The following is a 16,491-nucleotide window of genomic DNA, read 5'->3' as shown; positions in this document are numbered from 1 at the left end:
ATTTCCCTTCACTGGAACTAAGGAGCCTAGCCCGAACCATGAAAAACAGCCCCAGACCATTATTCCTCCACCAAACTTTACAGTTGGCACTTTGCGTTGGGGCAGGTAGCCCAGATTTGTCCGTCGACTGCCAGATGGTGAAGTGTGAATCATCACTCCAGAGAAGGCGTTTCCACTGCTCCGGAGTCCAATGGCGGCAAGCTTTACACCACTCCAGCTGATGTTTGGCATTGCACATGGTGTTCTTAGGCTTGTGTGCGGCTGCTCGGCCATGGAAACCCATTTCATGAAGTTCCCGAGGAACAGTTATTGTGCTGACGTTGGTTCCAGAGGCAGTTTGGAACTCGGTAGTGAGTGTTGCAAACGAGGACAGACTATTTTTACGCGCTTCAGCGCTCGGCTTTCCCGTTCTGTGAGCTTGTGTGGCCTACCGCTTCGCAGCTGATCTGTTGTTGCAAATCAATCCCAGAACAACAGCAAAGGACCTTGTGAAGATGCTGGAGGAAACAGATACAAAAGTATTTGTATCCACAGTAAAACGAGTCCTATATCGACATAACCTGAAAGGCCGCTCGGCAAGGAAGAAGCCACTGCTCCAAAACCGCCATAGAAAACCAGTCTACTGTTTGCAACTGCACATGGGGACAAAGATCGTACTTTTTGGAGAAATGTCCTCTTGTCTGATGAAACAAAAATAGAACTGTTTGGCCATAATGAACATCGTTATGTTTGGAGGGAAAAAGGAGGTTGCTTGCATGCCGAAGAACACCATTCCAACCGTGAAGCACAGGGGTGGCAGCATCATGCTGTGGGGGTGCTTTGCTGTATGAGGGACTGGTGCACTTCACAAAATAGATGGCATCATGAGGAAGGAAAATTATGTGGATATATTGAAGCAACATCTCAAGACGTCAGTCAGGAAGTTAAAGCTTGGTCGCAAATGGGTCTTCCAAATGGACAATGACCCCAAGCATACTTCCAATGTCGTGGCAAAATGGCTTAAGGACAACAAAGTAAAGGTATTGGAGTGGCCATCACAAAGCCCTGACCTCAATCCTATAGACAATTTGTGGGCAGAACTGAAAAGGCGTGTGCGAGCAAGGAGACCTACAAACCTCCTTGAAAATGTATGCACTCACTAACTGTAAGTCGCTTTGGATAAGAGCGTCTGCTAAATGACTTAAATGTAAATGTTGCTCCAAGACATTTCCACTTCACAATAACAGCACTTACAGTTAACCGGGGCAGCCCTAGCAGGTCAGAAATGTGACGAACTGACTTGTTGGAAAGGTGGCATCCAATGACGGTGCCACGTTGAATGTCACTGAGCTCTTCAATGTTTGTCTATGGAGATTGCATGGCGGTGTGCTCGATTTTATGCACCTGTCAGCAACGGGTGTGGCTGAAATAGCTGAATCCGCTAATTTGAAGGGGTGTCCACATACTTTTGTATATATAATGTAGGTGTAGTTACGTTTTGGGTAGATACGTTCTAGTGTAATGACTCAACGTGTTAGTTGTGGGGCAAGACTGTTTGTTGAATGAGATAGTATTTGTCTTGAGTTTCCATCACTGGTCAGGTCAAGTTTTGTGAATTTTGTTAAATGCCAAAACACAGCTAGAGGGTGAGGTTGCTGTTGTGCCCAGGAAATGCCCCCTAAGTGGTTGTACTGTACTAAGTTGTACTAGGATTTGACCCTGTTGTAAACCCTGGGAGCCCAACTGTGTCTTCCTGCATTGTTGATTGTCTTCCTGCCTCACTCTGTCTTCAGTTTCTCACCTACGGATAATAAATTTGCCACTTGCTCTGACGACGGAACCGTACGCATCTGGGACTTTCTACGCTGTCACGAGGAGAGAATTCTCAGAGGTATGTTTTCTGTTGAATACACATACAGCTGTACCTAATTGATACACCTCACTGAACACTGACTCACCCCCGAAAACATGTTCCTTTACTGTACCCATAAGTCTGAACCATCCATGAACACAAACCTTGGTGAATGAATAGGTAGGCCTATCCCAACACCAACTAGGCACGTTGCACGAGCATTTAATTGCATCAATTGTATTTTATATAATATAGCTATAAAGGCTAAAGCTAGTTCAGTTTCCAAACATACATGTCGTACATAATGTATTTACATTGTGAGGTTGGTTAGTAAGAGTTATTCTTCCTATAGCTTTTGAATTAGTGATTAGACTTAGGCTCTGCAGTACAAAAGCATTGATGTTCAGCATGCTATCATTAGCATATTTATTTATTTCATGTTTATTATTTTTGTTACACCATAATTATGGCGTTCGATAAACCGTAGCTAGGTTTTTGAAGCTGCAGTTACAGTTCACACCACTATCTGCAGTAATGAATAGCTGCTTCTTTTCATCTAGCTAGCTAGAAGTGTTTAGTGTTAGGGCAATAATGCTTATGTTGGGCGGTCATCTCCTTTAATATCAGAATTGCAAAATGATTCACTTTTAAATTAAAAGGGAATTTAGTATTTTGCACCTTAATGTTAGATGGTTTCTTAATGTTTTCCTTAACATTCCTTTATGTTTGATGGTTCTTCCCCTGAAAGTAGTCTATGGGCCAGGAGAAACTGTAATCCATGGTTTGTTTCTTTTTTTTTTAACAGCTACCACTAACTTGAGCTAACTTTTGCCACGTTAGCTAAAAATCAATGGGAGGAATGGGGCATGCCTGACTCATTAAAAATGTAATGGCCAAATAGCTCAATCATTTGGTTTGACGTTACTTAAAGGTGATTTTTTGTTGTTGCCGGGAACCACATGCGATCACTCCCAGTAGATTTTTAGATAACGATAGCTAAAGTTAGCTGAAGTTTAGTGGCTGTTTAAAGAAACCGTGGATTACATTTTGTACTGGCCCATCGACTACTTTCATGGGGAGGAACCATCTTACATTAAGTTGTGAAATACTGATCTTCCCCTTTTAATGTTTATCTTTCAACATCATTACATGCACTAATACAGTACATTCGGAAAGTATTCAGACCCCTTGACTTTTTCCACATTTTGTTACGTTACAGCCTTATTCTAAAATGTATGAAATATTTATTTTTCATCAATCTACACACAATACCCCATAATGACAAAGCGAAAAGAGGTTTTTAGAAATGTTTGCAAATGTATTAAAAATAAACAAACACTACCGTTCAAAAGTTTGGGGGTCACTTAGAAATGTCCTTGTTTTTGAAAGAGAAGCATTTTTTTTGTCCATTAATATAACATCATAAAGATCAGAAATACATTGTAGACATTGTTAATGTTGTAAATGGCTATTGTAGCTGGAAACGGCTGATTTTTAATGGAATATCTACATTTATGCTATATAAGGTCCCACAGTTGACAGTGCATGTCAGGTCATAAACCAAGCCATGAGGTCGCAGGAATTGTCCATAGAGCTCCGACAGGATTGTGTCGAGGCACAGATCTGGGGAAGGATAGCAAAAAATGTCTGCAGCATTGAAGGTCCCCAAGAACACAGTGGCCTCCATCATTCTTAAATGTAAGAAGTTTGGAACCACCAACTTCCTAGAGCTGGCTGCCCGGCCAAACTGAGCAATTGGGGGAGAAGGGCCTTGGTCAGGGAGGTGACCAAACACCCGATGGTCACTCTGACAGAGCTCCAGAGTTCCTCTGTGGAGATGGGAGAACCTTCCAGAAGGACAACCATCTCTCCAGCACTCTAACAATCAGGCCTTTATGGTAGAGGGGCCAGACGCAAGCCACTCCTCAGTAAAAGGCACATGACAGCCCGCTTGGAGTTTGCCAAAAGAAACCTAAAGGACTCTGACTATGAGAAACAAGATTCTCTGGTTTGATGAAACCAAGATTGAGCTCTTTGGCCTGAATGCCAAGCATCATGTCTGGAGGAAACCTGGCTCCATCCCTACGGTGAAGCATGGTGGTGGCAGCATCATGCTGTGGGGAGGTTTTTCAGCGGCAGGGACTGGGAGACTAGTCAGGATCGAGGGAAAGAGGACCAGAGCAAAGTACAGAGATCCTTGATAAAAACCTTCTCCAGATCGCTTAGGACCTCAGACTGGGGAGAAGGTTCACCTTCCAACAGGACAACGACCCTAAGCACACAGACAAGACAACGCAGGAGTTGCTTCGGGACAAGTATCTGAATGTCCTTGAGTGGCCCAGCCAGAGCCCGGACTTGAACCCGATCGAACATCTCTGGAGACACCTGAATATAGCTTGACAGAGCTTGAGGGGATCTGCAGAGAAGAATGGGAGAAACTCCCCAAATACAGGTGTGCCAAGCTTGTAGCGTCATGTCCAAGAAGACTCAAGGCTGTAATTGCTGCCAAAGGTTCTTCAACAAAGTTCTGAGTAAAGGGTCTGAATACTTATGTAAATGTCATATTTCCGTTTTTTATTTTTTATAAATGTGCAAACATTTCTAAACACCTGAGTTTGCTTTGTCATTATGGGGTATTGTGTGTAGATTGAGGGGAATAAAAAAATATATATATTTTAGAATAAGGCTGTAATGTAACTGTGGAAGAAGTCAAGGGGTCTGAATACTTTCCGAATGCACTGTAGGTTGAGCAGGATTATTAGTGATGGTATACTATATTCACAGGAACTGGTTTCAGTGCCCCATACTCTTGTATATTAGTGCATCATAAGAGTACACGGTTTGGTGTGTTCTTTTCTGTAGTGTGTCTGTCTTATGTCAGGATCTTGATGGTTCAGCATGATTCACAGTCACGTCAAGACATCAAGTCTTTGTTGCATAAACACCCTAGTCAGGAAAAAAACATTCCTCCTTGATTACATGCTTTGGTTTCTTTTAATAGTTGCTGGGAAGGGATAGCCTGGTTGCCAGTCTCTGTTCAGCTATTACATTCCACTCCTTGTAATTTGTCTTTGGCACATGACACGGAGTACAAGGGGTGGAATGTTAGACTGGTACCCAGACTTTTGAAGGGATTGGGGGTAATTCATTGTAGTGCATGTTTGCATCCTTGTGCAAATTTAATAATATGCTTCCAGCCAAGTATGAATAAAGCAAACATCTTGTTAGTTAATATTATGCTAATATGTTCACAGTTGCAGTCTGACAATTTGTATACGTTAACTATTCACAGGCCATGCAGAAAGTTTAGGCCTAATCTGCAATTGGCTTAATTCACAGATTCTGTACCGTGTGTGCAAGTTTACTTGTCGTCTGACTTCGGTTAAGGCCCTTAGGCTTGCTTTTTGCCTTGCAATAAACAAAATAATTTTTACTATTCTCATTGAAGAATAATGCATAAATGATCTCTTAGCCTACTTGAAAGCAGTTTGTCTTGCTTCTGTTTTTTGTTGCCTTTCAATAAACTAAACTTTACTGTGCTCATTGAAGAATAAATGCAGAATTGTACTTTTCCTTGAAACCAGTTTGCCTTTTCTTTTTCCTCTAGTAGACACCCTGATATTTTGAATATAAGCTAGTGCATTACCGTTGGTTGACAACGGTTGTTTTGATTTGTGCTATTGAGAAGCCGTATGTGAAGTAAAACTAGAGCTTTGCACGCTATACTCAAAGATTTTGTGCAAATCTTCCATTAATTAGTCTGTGTTGCCTTGAGTGAATTGACTTTAATTGATCTATTTCACTACTCCCTTAGTTTTGTTTCCACTATAAGAAATGGATTGGTGATGCAGCTATCAATTCACCCATTTGTCAAATGTTCTTATACAATTAATGTGCTTTTACAGCAGAGATGCCTTGCTGCACTTCTAGGTAAAAATGTATATAGTACTATATCGTCAAAAGGCAAAATACAGCAGATTTTAACTGAACTGAATGTGTTGTCTGGTGTAGTAAGGGAACCACAAAGCATTTCATGTGTTAAGTGAGCTGGAGTTGATTCAAACATTAACAGTTATGAAGGACTGAGCACACTATTTTCAATGTAACTTGTCTTGCATTTGTATCGTTTTGAGTTAATTTGAGCAGGTTTTTAAAAGCTATCAAACTAAGCTAATTGGAATGTGTCAAGCCGTGATTATCTAAGATGTATCTTAGACTGTGAGGATGCTGAATCGCAGGGTATTCAATCTAGTGTATGTGGCCAATTATTCACTTATTTACACACACACACAAGCACTGTCAATCTGCACCCATTAAAGCCAGACAAAGTGAATGATGTCCTCTCTCACCCGCTCCCCATGTTCTGTTTTACATGGAAGTACATTATCACAAGCATATGTCTACCTGTGCACATACCCTTGAAATGGAACCCCTGTGTGTGCTTTCATGTAAATATTTAGGCTGAACGGGTTACACACAAGAATGCACTGCTTACAATCACTTGACTTAAACTGTCATAAATCCCCACATATTTGTTTGTAGAACGTTAAACTGCACTTGGTGATGTGAGGTAAAACAAAGGCAACGTTTATTTGGTGTCATGTAGTGCTTATGTAGACCTGAAGAAGGGCTTACTTACTACTTGTAGACTCAAAAGGTACAATTGTTGTGAGTGCCTAACACCCAGAGGAATTGGCTTAGTTTTTAAATTAGTAATTTGTCCCAAATTGTGACAAGGTCAATCAGTCATGTTATCACCAATGGCTTATACAGTCATCTATCTCCTATCACACATGTACACATTGTTAAACCTTGTTGGTGTCTCAATTATGTTTGGTCACCTTTTGTCCTCTTATTTTTTGTCTATTATTCTCACACACACTTTGTAATCTACCGGTATGTGTAATTACTTTGGATTTTGTCTGCTACCACATCTACTATTTTAATAATAATGAATGCGCATTGGTACAAGTATATTGCCCAAGTTTTATGTGTACTTACCCAACAGTGAGTGAAGGTGGGATTGAGTGACTCCCCTACACACACACATGCTGTATCTTTGTCATACACCCGTAGATCGCACCACCTCTTACATGCACGTACAAGTGAACTATTGTATGTTTGTCCTGTCTTTTTGCCTCGAACACACCTACAGATACTAAAGGTGATCTTCCTCCACAGGTCACGGAGCTGACGTGAAGTGTGTGGACTGGCACCCCACTAAAGGCTTGGTGGTTTCTGGGAGCAAAGATAGCCAGCAGCCAATAAAATTCTGGGATCCCAAGACCGGACAGAGTTTGGCCACACTGTGAGTTTTACCCAAAGGCAGCGGAAGTGGCATAAAGCACCTCATCCCCAAAACCCAGAGCCCCCTGAGAAATGATCTAACAAAATGTGGTACTTCTCGCTAACAATTTGTGCTTTCTTGTTAAAATTATGTTGTTACCATGTAGTTTCTCAGTAGATGACAGATGGTAAGGGAAGCTGTAAAATAGTTCCATCCTTTTTAAAATGCTTGAGGCAACTTGGAGGACAGAAAATAACTTATACCCTTTTTACACTACTGTGCCAAGCTGAACCGTACTGTGCTGGCTCGGATATTCGTCCTTTCCACACGGTTCCGGCAGCAACTGGATGCACAACCATGCCAGCACAGTACAGCTTGGCTCAGCTTGGCTCTGCTTAGTAGTGTGTAAAAGGTATCAGTCCCTTACTGTCTCTCTCTCCCCATCTTTCCCCCTCCCTCTCCGTCAGTCATGCCCATAAGAACACGGTGATGGAGGTGAAGTGGAACCTGAACGGTAACTGGCTGCTGACAGCGTCCCGCGACCACCTGTGTAAACTCTTTGACATCCGCAACCTCAAGGAGGAGCTGCAGGTGTTCCGGGGCCACAAAAAAGAGGCCACAGGTATGCTTTGGCTTGACTTACTTGACTTGGCCTATTCCATTTAGCACTTAGTTCAGCAAATGGCCTCTGCTGTAGCTAGACTGTTAGAATGTTATGATGCCAAATGTTGCTTGGTTTATTTACACTGTGTATGCATGTGCGTGTATGTGGTTGAAGAACATGAGTGTTGCTATTGATTGTTTCTGCTGTGTGCTGCTCTGTCAAGGGTGTGAATACGTTCTCTATCGTTTTTACTGGTGTGCAGGGGAAACTCCTTGAGTTGACAGACCACTTTTAATTGTTGTGGTGATCCTGAGTTTGAGACATTACAATGTGTGTTAACCCTTTGTCTCCTGTCTCCAGCTGTAGCTTGGCACCCTGTCCACGAGGGCCTGTTCGCCAGCGGAGGCTCGGACGGATCCCTCCTCTTCTGGAACGTAGGGTAAGAGTGACAGCTCAACCTTCCAATCGACACACAGGATCTCATTTCCTCTACCAATCACTGGCCAAAGGCTTGATTCCTTTGCCTGACTGTCATTTCAATGAGCAAAGTAAAACATTTATGATAGCAAGCGTTAATCGTGTGTAAGAGGCAATGCTCATAAATGTAGTCTGGATACCTCTGAAAGTGAATAATTCCTACACAAAGCCTATATTCATGACATTATAGTTGTTACAAAGGACTGGGTTCATTACCAATTATGACTGTTTCATGTCACATCCCGCTCTTAACATGTATTCCTACTGTGCTTTCTGTCAGGGTGGAGAAGGAGGTGGGTGGTATGGAGATGGCCCATGAGGGCATGATCTGGAGCCTGGCGTGGCACCCACTCGGGCACATCCTCTGCTCGGGATCCAACGACCACACGAGGTAAGCTAACAAGTTACATACAGTGCATTCGGAAAGTATTCAGACCCCTTTGACTTTTTCCACATTTTGTTACGCTACAGCCTTATTCTAAAATGGATGAAATACAAAATGTTCCTCAATCTACACACAATACCCCATAATGACAAAGCGAAAACTGTTTTTTATAAATTTTTGCAAATGTATTACAAATAATAAACAGATACCTTATTTACATAAGGATTCAGACCCTTTGCTATGAGACTCGAAATTGAGCTCAGGTGCATCCTGTTTCCATTGATCATCCTTGAGATGTTTCTACAACTTGATTGGAGTCCACCTGTGGTAAATTCAATTGATTGGACATGATTTGCAAAGGCACACACCTGTCTATATAAGGTCCCACAGTTGACAGTGCATGTCAGACCAAAAACCAAGCCATGAGGTAGGATTGTGTCAAGACACAGATCTGGGGAAGGGTACCAAAAAATGTCTGCAGCATTGAAGGTCCCCAAGAACACAGTGGCCTCCATCATTTTTAAATGGAAGAAGTTTGGAACCACGAAGACTCTTCTTAGAGCTGGCCACCCGGCCAAACTGAGCAATCGGGGGAGAAGGGCCTTGGTCAGTGAGATGACCAAGAACCCGATGGTCACTGACAGAGCTCCAGTTCCTCTGTGGCAATGGGAGAACCTTCCAGAAGGACAACCATCTCTGCAGCACTCCACCAATCAGGCCTTTATGGTAGAGTGGCAAGACAGAAGCCACTCCTCAGCTTGTAGTGTCATACCCAAGAAGACTCTAGGCCAGGGTTCTTCAATCCTGGTCCTGGAGGGCCGAAACACTTCTGTTTTTTATTTCTACCTGGTAGTTAATTGCACTCACCTGGTTTTCCCAGGTCTGAATTAGCCCCTGATTAGAAGGAGAGGATGAAAAACAGAGGTGTTTCGGCCCTCCAGGACCAGGATTGAAGAACCCTGCTCTAGGCTGTAATCGCTGCCAAAGGTGCTTCAACAAAGTACTGAGTAAAGGGTCTGAATACTTATGTGAAAGTGATATTTTTAAAAACTTGTTTTTGCTTTGTCATTATGGAGTATTGTGTGTAGATTGAGGGGGAAAAAACAGTGTAATTAATTTTAGAATAAGGCTGTAACGTAACAAAATGTGGAAAATGTCAAGGGGTCTGAATACTTTCCAAATGCACTGTATACAGAAGACATAGAGAATCACAACAAGAGACGTGCAGTAACTCTACACCCATACCAGAATATATAATGAACAAAAATATAAACGCAACATGCAACAATTTCAAAGATTTTACTGAGTAAGTTCATATAAGGAAATCAGTCAATTGAAATAAATAAATTAGGCCCTAATCTATGGATTTCACATGACTGGGAATACATTTACATTTACATTTTAGTCATTTAGCAGACGCTCTTATCCAGAGCGACATACAGTTAGTGAATACATATTTTTTTATACTGGCCCCCCGTGGGAATCGAACCCACAACCCTGGCGTTGCAAACGCCATGCTCTATCAACTGAGCTACATCCCTGCCGGCCATTCCCTCCCCTACCCTGGACGACGCTGGGCCAATTGTGCGCCGCCCATGAGTCTCCTACAGATATGCATCTGTTAGTCACAGATACCTTTTATTTTTTATTTTAAGTACGGGCGTGGATCAGAAATCCAGTCAGAATCTGGTGTAACCATGATTTGCCTCATGAGGTGCGACACATCGCCCTGGCATATAGTTGATCAGGCTGTTGATTGTGGTCTGTGGAACGTTGTCCCACCACTTCAATGGCTGTGCGAAGTTGCTGGATATTAGCGAGAACTGGAAGACACTGTCGTACACATCGATCAAGAGCATCCCAAACATGCTCAATGGGTGACATGTCTGGTGAGTATGCAAGCCATGGAAGAACTAGGAAATGTTTAGCTTCTAGGAATTGTGTACAGATCCTTGCATTATGGGGCTGCGCATTATCTTGCTGAAAAATTAGGTGATGCCGGCAAATGAATGGCACAACAATGGGCCTCAGGATCTCGTCACGGTATCTCTGTGCATTCAAATTGCCATTGATAAAATGCAATTGTGTTTGTTGTCTGTAGCTTATGTCTGCCCATACCATAACCCCACCGCTACCACTTTGTTCACAACGTTGACATCCGCAAACCACTCGCCCACACGATGCCATACACGTCGTCTGCGGTTGTGAGGCTGGTTGGACGTACTTCCAAATTCTCAAAACGACGTTGGAGGCGGCTTATGGTAGAGAAATTAACATTCAATTCTCTGGCAACAGCTCCGGTGGACATTCCTGCAGTCAGCAGGTCAATTGCACGCTCCCTCAACTTGTTGTGTGACAAAACTGCACGTTTTAGTGGCCTTTTATTGTCCCCAGCACAAGGTGCACCTGTCTAATGATCATGCTGTTTAATCAGTTTCTTGATATGCCACACCTGTCAGGTGGATGGATTATCTTTGCTAAGGAGAAATGCTCACTAACAGATGTAAACATTTGAACACAACATTTTAGAGAAAAATGGTTTTTGTGCGTATAGAACAATTCTGGGATTTTTTATTTCAGCTCATGAAACATGGGACCAACACTTATGTTGCGTTTATATTTTTGTTCAGTGTAGACAGGGAAGCAAGACTAAGGTTGAAGATAGGGGTGTAACGGAATCCGGTTCAAAGGTACGAGCACATCGGTCCGTGGGACTCTAAACCGATCCTAGCATGTATCAGTCAGAAAACCAATTATAACTTTACGAACAACTGGTTCACTAAAGTTTTTTACTCGCATAACTTTATTTTTACCTTCCGAAAATTCTGACTGAACTGGGGCGTCCTCTCCTATGTGTAACTGTGTATGACAGTAATTGATCTACAAGTCATCTTGCATGCCGAGCCACCCCAATACCTGTCATTAGCCTTTTGTAACATTTCTACGCACGGTGCACAGCTTCCCGCGCTGTCCAACAAGAGGTAGGCCTTAATGCTGAATGGGAAAACTAATGTCTAAATGCAACAAATGTTAGTGCATCGAATTGCACCGAATCATTTTCAACTAAAACGTATCTTTCCTGTATCATGTCAGAGACAACATGGCTCTTGAATAGTCTTGAAAAGGGAAGATGCACACCCCTGTTGATAGACCTTCCTCCCGTATTTCTATTGTCCCATGGTTTGCTAATGACTGTTGGTAGGTTTTGGGTTTGACGTCCTCGTTGGCCGTATACTGAATGTGTCGCGAGGGTGGCAGATAGCCAAGGCTTAGAGTGTGGGGGCCATTAACCGAAAGGTCTCTAGTTCGAATCCACGAGCCAACCAGGTGAAAAATCTTTCTGTGCCCTTGAGCAAGTCACTTAATCCTAATTGCTCCAGGGTCGCCGTTGATAATGGCAGACCCTGCCCATGACCCCACTCTCAAAGGGTGTCTCAGGGGAGTCCTATTTCCAACTGTATAAACCGTTGGAAATAGGACAAACATTAAGCACCCACATTATTATTAATTATTATTATTTCGGATGTGTCTGTTCCGATGTGCTTTGAAGTGTTCCCTGCATGATTTCTATCCCCATTCATCCCTTTCTCAGTAAATTCTGGACGAGGAATCGGCCAGGGGACAAGATGAGGGACAGATACAATCTGAATTTGTTACCTGGGATGTCAGAGGATGGAGTGGAATACGGTATGATATGTAGGAATATTGTGTGTGAGGTGTAAGTATGTACGCTGTGTGTGTTTTTGAATTTGTCTGTGTATAGGGCTCCACAGTGGAGGTGTCATAATACCCAGAAAACCTAGCGGTCAAACAGGGAAATGGTTCCAATCATTTTTCCACAATTCATTTTTCCTGTAGGGAATTTTAGAAACACTTAAAATAACAAGAACCTATATCGCCAGGCACTCCTTTTTGGAATAAGCCCACCTTATCTCCAGTGTTTAATGACCAGACCTTTAAGTCTTGGCTCCAAAGTGGCATCATGAATTTTGAACGTGTACTATGATGGATCTCTACTGTCATTAAATCAATTACAAGAAAGATTTGGATTATCCAAGGCCGATTTCTTTAAGTTCTTACAACTCAGAAATCTTATTTAATCGCTTCAACAGAATCTGGATGAACCAAAGGCATCTAGCATAGAAACAATACTGAAAGAAGCTGCTACACCAAAGAAGTTGATTGCCAAGATATCAAGGGTTGATTGAAACTACCTGATTGTTCAGAACCTAATAAGGGGAAAATGGGAAACTGAGAGGAACCATTGGTCACAGATATGTGAAAATGCTCATACCTGCTACTACAACCTAAGACATAAACTACTGCAATTTTAAGATAATTCATAGGACATTGCATGCACTCCTGCCAGAATGCATGTAATGCACCCAGAAATGTAATCTCTGTTGGAGATGCAAAAAGCACAAAGGAACTATATTGCATGGTCTTGAGATAGACGGACACCATTTTGGGATAATGTACAGGTTGTGCTATAATTTCATTGTGTCTAGGAATTTATATCCATCCATCTCCATGATTATGTCTGTTGGGAAATGTAAATATTGGTGAACAATATCAGAGAAAGTTTTGTAATCTAGGTCTAATTGCTGCAAATAAAATGTATAGCCATCAGTTGAAAAGCCTTATATTCACCCTCAATAACAAACTGGAGGACTGAACTATCTACTTAAACAAAAGTTAAACAAAAAAACAGAAATATTTGACAGAATTTGGAAAACATATGTTGATCACCTTAAAGAAGGTTTTGTATAGTGGGCATTTTGTTTTTGTGTTTGTGAGGTCCTGTAGAAGAAATAAAAAAAGTTTGAATTGCAGCCAGACATGTTTGTCTGGTCAAGGTTACATGGTGTCACCATTTGACTTGTGTTTCTGGGTCTGTTTGTTTTCCAGATGATATGGAGCCAAACAGCCTGGCTGCCATTCCTGGCATGGGGATCCCCGATCAGCTCAAAGCTGCCATGGAACAAGAGGCAAACGGTGAGGACACACACGTTCGCACTTCTCAAACAAATCTTATCTAAGTCACAGAGAGGGGTTACGTTTTAGTTTTGTAGTTGAATTAGCTCTAACAATGTTGCAGCAATTGGCTGTGACTTCCACGGTCTATGCAGTTCCAGTAAGGTTGGAGTGGTAGATTGGTGGACTATGGGTAACGTAGTTTGATTTTCTCAAGATAAAGAGACTGCACCTGAGGAGGAGATGAGCATCCCAGGTCTGGATTGGGGGATTGAGGAGATTTTACAGAAAGACCAGAAGAAAGTGCCACAGAAGAAGGTCCCCTATGCCAAACCCATCCCTGCCCAATTCCAACAGGTAACTGTTTTGTTTACATTAATGTTGACATCAAGAAAAAGAAGCAAGACATGGGTCTGTTGTGAGTAAATTAGTATTTGCTCTGTGACATCTGTCACTCTTTCTCCCTTCCTTTGTCTCCTCCCCCCTTTCCTTCCTTCAGGCCTGGGCAGATAATAAGGTACCTCTCGTGCCACCGGGAGGAGAGAAGAAAGAAAGGATGGATGAGAAGAAAATGGATGGGAAGACCAACCCGATGATGCTAGAGGTGAGAGGTCAGAGGCAAAGTGCCCGCTTTGAAACAAAGAAATGCGTGACGAAAGTGTCAGTGACAAAAATGTGTAAAATGAAAGAGCGATTGCAAGAGAAATACATTTTAGGTCAATGGTCAACAAACCTAGCCCTGCAGTGCAGCTACAGTTGTTTGTTTCAGCTTAAAATAATAATCTATCTACATTTGGGCCTTACCTTGAGTTGTGTCTGAAGGCCCATGGTGACAGAATCCACAATAATCTATTATTTACTTCAGGCTAGCATCGTCAGATTTCATGAATGGATACAGCCGAACCGATGTTAGCAAAGCTGCACTGTAAGCCGAAACTCCCTCAAAAACACTTCAAACTGAGTTCGGTAGTTAGAGGTAGCAGGGAGGTTTTTTACGTGCATACTGCTGAATTAATCGCTGGAATTTGGTTACTCCGAACTAGAGCGAAGTCCTCACATAGCCACAGAGCATCTGTATGCGTCTTCCAGTGATGACGTCGTCCCCCTGGAGCAGGCTCTTAGACCGGTATTGCTTTCCAGATGTGATCAAAACTGACCGGTAAACATAGGAAAAGCATAAAAAAATTAGAATTGTATTGCAAAAATAACAACATTCTCGTGGGGAAGAAAACATGGACAGGTTCTTGCGAGTTTCGACGCTACCAAACTTAGTTTGAGGACGTTCCAGCTTGGCTGTTTCCATTCATGAAATCTGACGAAAATAATAGATTGTTAGAAGTAAATAATAGATTATTATGGATTATTTCACCATGGGCCTTAAGACACAACTGAAGGGAAGTGTAATTTTACCCAAATATAGATTTAGCGTGAACTATCCCTTTAAATGATATGCTGAATCAGGTGTCTTATTGCTGGGATGGAACATATCTTATTTTCCCCCTAGCAAATGAAGATGGACCGTATGAATCAGATGGACGGGAACATGCCTCCCCCAGGAGGCCCACAAGGACCCATGCCACCTTTCCCTGGCCAGGGAGGACCCATGCCCCCACCTCCACAGGGCTTCCCCCAGTCCATGCCCCCTCAGCAGATGCCCCACAACATGGGGCCCCCCATGGGCCCTGGCGTCATGCAGGCTCCGTTCATGCGCCCGGGCCAGATGGGTCCCCCTCCAGGGTCCCAGCACCACCAGGGGCCTCCTCAGGGCATGATGGGTCCCCCGGACCTCCACGGGCCCCAGGGCATGCAGAGGCACCCCGGCCCCCACAGAAACATGGGCCCCCAGGGGCCTCATGGCATGCCTCCTGGACCCAGAGGGATGCAGGGGCCCCCCGGAAACATGCAGGGCCCCCCACCGGGAGGAATGATGGGGCCCCCTCCTCGAGGCCAGGGGCCTCCGCCTCAGGGGGGCATGATTCCCCCTCAGGGGAATATGATGGGCCCACAGGGACCCATCCAGGGCGGAGTGGGGATGGGGCCTCCCATGCAGAACCCTCCCAGGACACACGGCAACATGCCAGGCATGGGGGGCATGCACGGGATGGGCAACATGCAGGGGCCACCTCCGGGTGGGATGCACGGGCCCCCACCGGGTAACATGCAAGGACCACCCGGCAACATGCAGGGCCCTCCTGGAAACATGCAAGGGCCCCCCGGTAACATGCAAGGACCCCCAGGCAATATGCAGGGCCCACCAGGCAACATGCAGGGGCCTCCGTCCTACATGCAGCACCAGGTGAGATTGTCAAACTAGCTGTAAAACAAAATAAATGTGTTGAAAATATGAAGGTAGGCTCATTTCATAAGAATGTGGCAAGAGCTTTGGTTGAATCTAAAGAGGTAAATGTTCATCTGGGTTGGGTAGTTCAGTGGCGGTAATTGTAGCAAAATTGTATTGTTGGTTAGCCAACTTGCTAGCTACATTGAGTTCAAATTCAATACTTAAGCAGTAGGGCTGTTTGTGTGCAACATGAGATGATGCAAAATGGTTCAATTCAATGCTTGTTGAAACGCCCCTTTGTGTTGTTTACAAAAAGTCTCAAATCCTAAAAACAACATTTCTCACAGGTGGGCCAAAACACTGGCCCCATGATGCATGCGATGGGACAGCAAGGACCCAATGGCAAAGGTAGGAGAACACAAATTCTCATAAGTAAGATCAAATCTAAGTTTATTGGTCGCTTACACAGATTTGCAGATGTTATCGCAGTTGCAGCGAAATGCTTGTGTTTCTATCTCCAACAGTGCAGTAATACCTAGCAATAAACTATATGCACATAATCAACAAAATACAAATCTGAAATTAAGCAATATCAGAACGAGCAATGTCCGAGACCTGAATATAAATACACTACATGGCCAAAAGTATTTGG

General features: G+C 43.2%; 1 protein-coding gene across 1 annotated transcript in view; it reads left to right on the top strand.

Annotated features, from left to right (window-relative positions):
* wdr33 (WD repeat domain 33) overlaps positions 1-16,491 on the top strand; it is a 41,080-nt gene that overhangs the window by 14,876 nt on the left and 9,713 nt on the right. The window contains exons 7-17 of the mRNA XM_041841502.2: positions 1,773-1,870; positions 7,013-7,139; positions 7,586-7,740; positions 8,083-8,161; positions 8,480-8,590; positions 12,177-12,271; positions 13,493-13,579; positions 13,776-13,915; positions 14,058-14,162; positions 15,063-15,854; positions 16,187-16,247. Coding sequence (XP_041697436.1) covers positions 1,773-1,870; positions 7,013-7,139; positions 7,586-7,740; positions 8,083-8,161; positions 8,480-8,590; positions 12,177-12,271; positions 13,493-13,579; positions 13,776-13,915; positions 14,058-14,162; positions 15,063-15,854; positions 16,187-16,247 — 1,850 coding nt within the window. The remainder of the gene's footprint in view (positions 1-1,772; positions 1,871-7,012; positions 7,140-7,585; positions 7,741-8,082; positions 8,162-8,479; positions 8,591-12,176; positions 12,272-13,492; positions 13,580-13,775; positions 13,916-14,057; positions 14,163-15,062; positions 15,855-16,186; positions 16,248-16,491) is intronic.

Source organism: Coregonus clupeaformis, chromosome 21, assembly GCF_020615455.1.
Source record: "Coregonus clupeaformis isolate EN_2021a chromosome 21, ASM2061545v1, whole genome shotgun sequence".
NCBI classification, from domain to species: domain Eukaryota; kingdom Metazoa; phylum Chordata; class Actinopteri; order Salmoniformes; family Salmonidae; genus Coregonus; species Coregonus clupeaformis.
This window is presented reverse-complemented; position numbering and strand designations above follow the sequence as displayed.